Here is a 9,624-nt window from a genome sequence, read left to right as displayed (position 1 = left end):
AATGGAGGCTGAGCTGCGAGTCAAAGCACATCTGAAGAGTGTTTGGTCCTCATCTGTTTCCACTGTGTCTGTGTGGCAGGACTCTGGTGTCGTGATGTCACTTCCTCTCACACAAAATACTTGCCATTCAGGAAGCAGGCTGGTTGAAAGTAGCGGTTGGGCCTCAACCAATTAAGTTGCAGAGGGAGAGGCAGCGGGGCCTGTTGAGCAGGTCTGTAATTTGACACTGTGCATCCACACCCATCCTCTGCAGCAGCAGGCGGCGCTGGGGGAGGACGTAGGTTGAAGTTAGTCATGTGCGTGTCTTAAAAACTCTGACACTTCCTGTGGGCATGTGGTGACTGGTGTATAAATACATGAAGATGTTAAAATGCTGATGTTACAATCCACAATGCTGTGGAATCAAACCACAGAAGTTCTGGTTAGTGGACGACCCGCCCTACCTCCTGAGCCGTTGTTGATGAAACTCAAGTGATTGTGAATATTGTACAAAAACAAACACTTTATTGTGCCTGTAATGTCTTCTACATTCAGAGTGTGTTTCAAACCATCATTCAAAGTTCAAGTAGAGCTTGAATCTCTAAAGACTCAAACATGATTCAGAACGGTAACGTGTGAGCAGAGTTTGATACCAGATGGTTCATTCACATTCATCTGCTGCAGGAGGAAAGTTTCTCATCTCAGAACGAGTTTGATGTTTTGTGACATCAGAACGAGTTTGATTTTGAAACTTGAAACTGATTTTGTCCTGTTACGTATTAAACAGTTAAATACCTCAAACTAACAAAGTATCTGCATATTCAGGGTTTTCCTGAATTGTACGTACGTTATGTATTTTGTGGGGAAACCATATCTGACAACATCTTGTTTGATAGAATGATATGTGATTATTGATTTAAATTAGTGGCACTTTATACTACAGATTTGATCGAATAATGTGTCACAGTAATACATCATTTTCACTTTTAGCTACATGTTTAGTTCCATCAATATCTAATGTTTTGAGAGCCACGATCATGTAACATGCAAACCAGCAGGGGGCAGCAGCAGAGAGCAGACGTTTCAAACAGCCAGTCAACACTGCAGCTCTGTTCCTCAGGGAGTTGTTAATCCCTGGAAACAGGCCACAAGCGTCCCATACAAGTGACTTTGTGCCTTGTCAGGGAAGGTGCGTATGGATTAGAATAGCATTGTACAAACTCGATGAATGCCACCTCTGTAGCTGTGAATAATGAAAGCCCTCGATGCTTTGTTTCCCCAAATAAAGCTGCTTCAGATGTCCACTCGTCTCCTCAGATCTCAGGCCCAGAGAGCAGGTTCGGCAGCGGCTGTGACCTCTGCTGTATCTGGACATGGTGCAGTGGACGTCTGCTGCTGCATCAATATTCATGAGGGAAAGTGTTTCAAGAATAGGTTTAAAATCCTGGAACGAGCCACAGCAAAGTGCACCACATGTCACCGTCCTTATTGTGAATCCCAGAATGGAGCTGAAGCCTAATTTATTGTGAGGCCTCACTTTTTGGTTCCAGACACAAATTATTTACGTTTCACTCCGTGCAGCACAAAGTGAACTTTTTCATGACTTTATTTCCTCATTGTTTGGACATTGTTTGGAAAATCTTTTGTTTTATAAGGCAAGGTCGTTTTAACTTTATGGCATAAAAACAAAGTCTCCATCAGTAAATCAGTCCCTCGTTTACACCTGCTGGTCACATTTATTAATGCACAACGCAGGATATTTATTGTCTCAATCTGTGGAGGAACAACTCACACACTGGTTACCAAATCCAAATGTGTCAGTGGATGAGGTTCATGTGGATGTGAGGCCTGTCAGTGGCTCACTTATCAGTGAATGTAGGGGCGTGTGTGTGTGTGTGTGTGTGTGTGTGTGTGTGTGTGTGTGTGTGTGTGTGTGTGTGTGTGTGTGTGTGTGTGTGTGTGTCAGAGTTACTTAACTGTCTCTCCTGTGCGTGTCACTTTCAGTTCAACTCTGGAAAATATGTCAGTTTAATTTGATTTAATTTATTATAAGTGAAATGAAATTAGTAACATAATTCAATATTTTTATTTATAATTTGACCTACAACTTTTTTTTTGTTTGATTTGCTCTATTTTTCTCTTTTCTTTTTTTGTGTCTTTTCTATTTTGCATTTCAATGCTATGTCTTTGTGTCGTGGTGTGACGTGTTTTCTGGTGCATCAAAAGAAGGAAGGAAGGAAATCCTTTGTTGTGTTGCCATAGTGATATACAGCTGGATTCTTTAATGAATAATAGCCATATACAGATGTTGATGTTGTTATAATGTGTTGATGTGCTGCTTCTTTGTGTCGGTGTGAGTGGAGGACATCTAATGGTTTGTGCAGTGTTTTTTGCACACAAGCTATTTTCCCATCAGGGGTGAAGGGCCTTTGAATCCTAGTGTCCATGAAATTAAATTCTCCTGTTGTACTTGTATTGTATTGATTTGTATTTTTGCACAGGAGAAGTGCAGTGGAAGACTGACACACTCATGGAGTCATTTGTATAAAGTTGTGAGTTCCTTGCTGGACTCACTTGTAACTCAAATCTTTCTGTTCTCCACCACACTCGGTCCTTTGTCGGCCTCTGGTATTGTGGCTCAGTTAAGCTATAACTGCAGGGATTAAATGGAAGCACATGATGATTCAGCCCCGTGATTTCTGAGGGAGCAGGGTCATGGACTCAGCCATTTCCTTTCTTTTCTATTCTCCTTTCCCCTGCTGACACCATAGCCAACTTCTCTCCGCTCTTTCTCTACCTCCGGTCTGTGATGGCTTCCCCCCGGCTGGAGACCTTCTGCTGCCCGAACCGGGACGCTGCGACGGATTTTGTGGTCACCTTCCAGCCGGTGCTGTTCGGGGCTCTGAGTCTGGGCAGCGCCGCTTTCAGCCTCCTGTTCGCCGTGCTCCAAATTCTGCCAAAGCGCAAAGGCTACAGAAGACTGGGACAGTATCCTCTGCCAAGGCCCGCGTCCTCCTCGCGGATATTGTTCATCATCAGTGTGTGTGACATCCTGGGATGCACAGGTAAAGCGTGAAAACCTCTGCTGTAGCCGATGGGCCTAAAAAAAGAGAAGAGATAAAGTGGGTCTTAAGAGCGCATGTGGCTGTGCCCAATTACGCACGCAAATATTTAGTTTTTAACCCTTTTCTTACTCTGCATTTGCGAGTCTGACCTGGTGTATTCATACAGGGAAGAAACTTTAAACATAATGTGTCATGAAAATGTGATTTATCTGCTGGAAATGCAATTTAGAGATGTTTTATACAGTTTTAAAATCAATTACACATCAATAAAACATGCTCTCATTCCCCTTATTTCAATTGGAAACTTGGTTACACACCATAAATGTAAACCCCATCTCCCAAATTAATACTTTTTTTTGACAAATTAAGATATATTTCGAGTGTTTAGCTGCTTTTTCCTCTTTATATAATAAAAGAGTGATCCCACTCCTCTCATGTGAGCAGTGTGATGACCTTCAGTTGATTTGAATGAATCATTCTGGAAAAACAAGCAGATGCTGCAGTTATTGATCCACAAAAGGCTGCGGAATTCATCCTCAGGTCCCTGCACCACATTCATTCATCGTCAGTGTCACATTTCAACTTGTTCATCCATCACTCACACTCAGGCAGATGAAGTCTTGTGATCACATGTGTCTGCTGAGTTTCCTCCTCCATTGCAAACCAACACCCATGGCACAGTTTTAACAAAAGTCAAATACACAGCGTGCATCACATAAAGACTCTGGGAGAGCTCCTGTGTTTTCCATGGCTCATCGGCAACAAACAGTTTCATGTAGGAAATGGAAACACCCTTGTAAAACGCACATGGAGACAGTTCCATGATGTAAAGCTGCAATTAAGAGGACTCTCGTTAATTAATGCTCATAGAAATAGAGACTAGAGGGGATGAAGGAACTTTGAAGTGTTTAAATGTGAATTAAATCCAGAACAGTTTCACATCTCCTGCTTTACTCCTCTTCCACTTGCTGCCAAAGCAGGAACTGTCCAATTCTGAGAGCGTGTGCTGTTTTCCTCTTGCAGGTATCATCCTGAGGTCGTCGCTGTGGCTGGGCCTTCCCAACATCATGGACCAGATCTCAGTGGTCAACAACACTGACGTCTGGCCTGAAGTCTTCTGCGTGGGCAGCGCAGTACGTATGAGGACAAACCTTTGTTTCAAAACCTCAGTTGTCCAGTCATTACGTGAGCTGAGCACTTTTGAAATCAAATCATTAAAGGTCCCGTGTGTAAGATTTAGATGAATGAGATCTATTGGCAGAGATTTAATATGAAACAATCTTAGCGTTGTTTTCACCAATTGTACAAATTGTGGTTGTCTTTACTCTAGAATGGATCCTTTATATTGAAATACTTTACAACAGGAGCGGGTCCTTTCTACAGAAGCCACCATGTTTTTTACATTAGTCCAGACTGGACAAACACATTTTGAGTTTTTATGACAACTGAAGGCTGCCACAGGTTCTCTCTCATGTTTGGAAGGGGAGGGTGAGGTGAGGGGTGTTCAGCTGCAACATGGCACTCCACCACTAGATTTCACAAAATTCTACACAGGGAAGCTTTAAGCACATCATGTGGGATCCTGGAGAATCCCGATTTCACACATAAATGTGTTCAACCTCAAAGTGTAAAATGTGCGTCATTGTGTCTTTTGAGAGGAACGGATCTGTAAAACAAGCTGCATTTAATCGTATCACAATGGATCTGATTGATGTGTTACAGATGTGGATCCAGTTGTTTTTCAGCGCCTCTTTTTGGTGGACCTTCTGCTACGCTGTTGACGTTTTCCTGGTGGTGAAAACATCGGCAGGAATCAGGTGCTCACAGCCTCATCTTCCATGACCAAAATTCACTATCACCTGATGCACAAAGTTTTTTACTGAGCTGACCTGGAGTGTGTAAAAAGTCCACTCTAAATGTAACAGCCTGGAACTGGTTATTAAGTTGGTCTTAGAGGTTCTTTTAAAAGTCAGATTTCTTTTATCGCAGTCGGTGAAGTACAATTGTTTTCTGCATGAAACGTCGCCCTCAAGATACAGAGCTGCAGCATGTGTTGTGAGCTCAGTCTCATGACTTGTTTCTTTCCCCATCAGCACCATTATCCTCTACCACATGATTACATGGGGTCTGGCTGTGCTGCTGTGTGTCGAAGGAGTGGCCATGCTCTACTACCCATCCATCTCTGAGTGAGTCTCTTTGTTCTTCCCTGTGTTTTCTTCCGAAACAAGCGATAAAAGCAGCGTGTCTAAAATCTTTTCAGTTTTTAGTTCCTTGAAGTTTTGAAATTCAGGTCAGTGACTTTTGACCCAGTTAACATGATACTTGCTGTTTATCCAAAATGTTCCACTGCTCATTAACAATGTCAGTTTTTACCTAAAAGATTTCCTTTTCCTTTTTCTGCAGTTGCGAGCAAGGCCTGCAGCATGCCATCCCTCATTACGTCACCACGTACGCACCCATGCTGCTCGTCCTCGCAGCCAACCCCATCTTCTTCAACAGGACCATATCTGCAGGTTGGCTCCTCCCCCTCGACAATCATTTTAAAAGACGAAAGTAGAAATAACATAACCACATTTTGGTTTCTCTTTTTCCCCCAATCCAGTGACATCTTTACTGAAAGGACGACAGGGAATCTACACAGAAAACGAGAGGCGGCTGGCCAATGAGATAAAAATACGCTTCTTCAAGATGATGCTGGTGTTCTTTATATGGTATGTGAGCGTCTGTTATCGTGTGTATGGATGTAAAGAAACAGAGTGACTTATTATTGGGAAGCACAAAGCAATGACATTTGATTTTGCTAATGCAGTACAAGGGCAGTTTGACGAAAGCCTTTGTCAGACTTGAACTTGGATTCAGCCCTTTTGGGTTTGTCTTTCACATATGAAGAAGGCAGCAGGAGATTGTTGGGGTCAGACACTTCCAGAACATTCAGTGCATTTTAAAGCTTGTTTAAAGCTGATGAAACATTGTTTCCGTGACGTTTCAGCTGGGTTCCCAACATCATCAACGAGAGCCTCCTCTTCTACCTGGAGATGCAGACGGACATCAACGACAACAGTCTCAGGAATGTTCGAAACGCAGCCCTCATCACATGGTTCATTATGGTGGGTTAGAAAAACATCAACGTACAGAATAAAGAATTTAAATTTGATCAATATCCAACACTTGAATTGATTGTTTTCACTCCTCCAGGGAATCCTGAACCCCATGCAGGCCTTCATCAACACCCTGGCCTTCCACGGCTGGACAGGCTTCGACATCGACTTCAGCCTGCAGCGGAGGAGGGAGCTGGCCTGGGACTCGCTCTCCACTTCGGTGCCCAACACCGCCAGCCACAACCCCATGGTGGGAACTACCCTTCTCTACCAGAGCCACATCCAGGAGGCCAAGAAGAGCATGGCAGGCAATGGGCAGCACCAGTCCGACGCCATCAGTGTCCTCTCAGAAGGTAATTGGCCTCTAGGTGGCAGTGACAGCTCACCTGTGTATCAGGGCTGGTGAAGCTGCCGCACTGCTCAACAGTTCTTGATGCGCGGTGTCTCCTGCTGCTGGACTGGCTCTTCTTAAGATGAAGTGTCTTTGGGATGAGTGAGATCATCCACTGAGGAACACGTTGTTTTTTCATTAGCAGGGAAGTTTTTTATTGTTGTGATTAAATAGAATTTGAACCGTTTCAATGGTGCAGGTTTGGATGAGCCATGATATACTGTAATTCTGATAGATGCAATCATAGACTGTGCACAAAGATGAATGACGGGGCTGCTCGCGTCTCGATCGCCACCTGGTGGCTGGATGCAGTGTAGGTCATGTTAGCAGATGAGGCCTAGACAAAACAATGGAAATACACATCATATAAAAACAGAATCGATGATGTGTTAATCACACTGATGTATGTTCAAGTGATAACCTTCCCAGTAAGTTTGGTTTTAATTCGATATTTGACCACTGACAGTTGAGACTGAGTTGCGTTTGGTCGACAGCACTTGGCTCTATCCCCAGATGGCTACTGTGCAGACTTTGGCTCCAAATGACGTCTTCAGACCAAGGTGGCTACGTTTGTGGCTTTATTTCATGGTAGTTGGAGGGGGTAGAGAAACGTCGTCAATCTTTACATTCAATCTATGCGTACAATAGTGAAGCATAGTGAAGTTATGAACAGTATGAACTGTTGAACATTTGATGTGAATAAGTAACTGATGGAACAGAAATTCTGAGCGTAGATCAAGATGCTGCTATTGTACCAAATAATCACACTGAGAGTTGTTGATAAAGGAGGAAGATTCTTTAACCATTTGTATTTTGAGAATAAAGTTGAAATGATGTGAATAAAGTTGAAATGATGTTGAGAGAAATCAGAAGAATATTTTGGATTTTGAGTTGAAATGTTGAGGTCTGACTATAATAGCCTCATATTTTTCATTTCCTGCTATTTCATCTTCCACGAATGCTGCCACCAAACTTGCGTGGTTTCTTCTTCTTAGCAGAATGTTTTCGACACAAACTCTTCAAAGACTCATATCAGTTACCACACTGTGTTCATGTGCTACGAGAGAAAGATCTTCCTTGTTACTAGAGCCGCTTTTATGGAACAATTTCACTTATCTGTTACAAGCCATTCGTAGAGGCAGTCATATGCTCTTTCATTCAAATGTATTCTCCACATTCTGACCTCATTCTTATGCCTGAGCTTTCCACAGAAACCAATGGCAAAGCTGTTAAATATATAGATGAACCAGATAATTAGTCCCTTGATATTGATATGTGTGTCGACTGAATACGTTTTAGCACAGTTGTACCTAATGAAGTTGCATGTGTGTATGTTGAACTCTGAATTTAAAATATTTATTCTGTCATTGTGTTGCAGAACTTAGTGATGACATGGGCCCTGTTTTCACTACAGCTGTTTTCAAATGTCACAGCAGGAAAAGTCCAGATGTAAACATGGCTAAATTAATCCGGCTTCAGCGTCAGAGTTCTTTTACTGTCACATGTTTAACTACCTCTACTTTTCCTGCTGGGACAAGTCAAAATGTCTGCTGTGAAAAAAGGCCTGTCTAGTATTAATTAAATGTATTTTGGGATTATTTTTTTTTTATAATTTTCTACTTTTTTGTAGTTGATTCTGTGCATCATGTAGTTCATGTACAAAAGGCTATTCAGTGTTTTGTGTCACCACTCAAGTGTCTCTGATAGACAATAAAGTTTTTTCCACTCATTTTTAAGGCCTTTGATCTTTTTTTCACCCAAAAAAAAAAGCTTATCTACGAGCTCTATTATAAAACGCAGTAAAAACGTCCTCATTCAAGTTTTACATGATTTTAAAACTCCCAAAATACATTTGTGAATACATGCACATAATTGTGGACAGTTGGTTACGCTGTTTGTTAAGGTGTCATGTGCGGTTACACCCAGTAACCCCCCCCCCTTATATTTTGTCTTGCTAGGTTCAGAGTCTAGTACAGTTGAAATCCACATTTCCAGCGAGCTACGAGACTATGAGGATATAGACGCTGATGGAGAATCCTTGGAGAACTCTGTGAGGGACTAGCTCGGGTCCACATCAAACAACACCTCCCTCTGCTTTTGTGGATGTGATGCTGCTCTTCTAGTTCACATTCATGTCTTAGATGTTCTTCCTCCCTTAGCCGATACTGTGCTCTTCCAGATTCTCCCAGATATCAACTGCTCAGTCGATATCAAGTCTGTCGTAGCGTTACTTCATAGACTTGTAGACTGTGCAGCCCCAAAGCCGCAGCACAGTCTCATGTAGAACAGAACAACCATGACATTTTCTCAATGCTACAACACAGGCGTGTTTTAAAAAGAATATTTCTCCTGATTGATTCTCCGATTTAGACGCACACTGGGTTTTGTGCAGAGGTATAGCAAAAGTACTCACATCCTATACTTAAGTAAAAGTGTAGATACTTGTGTAAATACACTGGTAAAAGTGTACTGATTCAACTCAACGATGCCTCTTTTGATAACTCTGCAAAATGATAAAAGTTGTAGGCAAACAAAATAGGACAGTCGTCCTCTTGTTTACAAACTGCACAGAGCTGGTGCAGAGGAAAGTGGACACAGTCTAGTTTTGCTGCCAAATTTCAGACAGAATAACAAACAGTGAACTGAATGGATGTCCTACATGAGCACCTGTGCTTGCGTTGATTAAGTCCCTGTCCTCTGTACACACTGCCCGTCGCTACTAACAATTGGATGGTTTAATGAGGTCCTCAGATCATGGCTATGGTGGAGCACCGAGAACACAATCACAATTTGTGATATGCACTCTTTGTCTTTACACTTCTAGGGCGAAACAGAATGTATTTAGTGTCGTATTTAAACAAGTTACTGTATTTTCCAACTATCCATCTTGTATTTTTGCACACATTTATTTTATACTTTATTAAATTCCCTGAATATTTCTTAACCTGTTGTTGGTGACACCTTCTTAATGTCTTGAGTGGTTGCATGGGATTTTCGTGTCAGCTGCAGCCAGTGGTCAGAGGCTTTGTGTGCTGGTTGTCCGTCAGCTCAAGGTCACTGTGACCTCCCAAAGCACATTTTTGCCTTGTGA

At 42.2% G+C, this 9,624-nt stretch overlaps 1 protein-coding gene across 1 annotated transcript; it reads left to right on the top strand.

Annotated features, from left to right (window-relative positions):
- The first annotated feature begins 81 nt into the window (after positions 1-81).
- gpr143 (G protein-coupled receptor 143) lies at positions 82-9,477 on the top strand. Its single transcript, XM_020089676.2, has 10 exons — positions 82-211; positions 2,751-3,044; positions 4,068-4,177; positions 4,767-4,861; positions 5,138-5,230; positions 5,448-5,557; positions 5,647-5,755; positions 6,034-6,151; positions 6,240-6,495; positions 8,492-9,477. Exons 2-10 carry the CDS (start codon positions 2,789-2,791, stop codon positions 8,593-8,595), a joined length of 1,251 nt encoding a protein of 416 aa, XP_019945235.2. The 5' UTR covers positions 82-211; positions 2,751-2,788; the 3' UTR covers positions 8,596-9,477.
- Positions 9,478-9,624: the final 147 nt, after the last annotated feature.

Source organism: Paralichthys olivaceus, chromosome 10 (assembly GCF_024713975.1).
Source record: "Paralichthys olivaceus isolate ysfri-2021 chromosome 10, ASM2471397v2, whole genome shotgun sequence".
NCBI lineage: Eukaryota > Metazoa > Chordata > Actinopteri > Pleuronectiformes > Paralichthyidae > Paralichthys > Paralichthys olivaceus.
The sequence above is the reverse complement of the archived record's forward strand: the minus strand, read 5'-3'. Positions and strand labels throughout refer to the sequence as shown.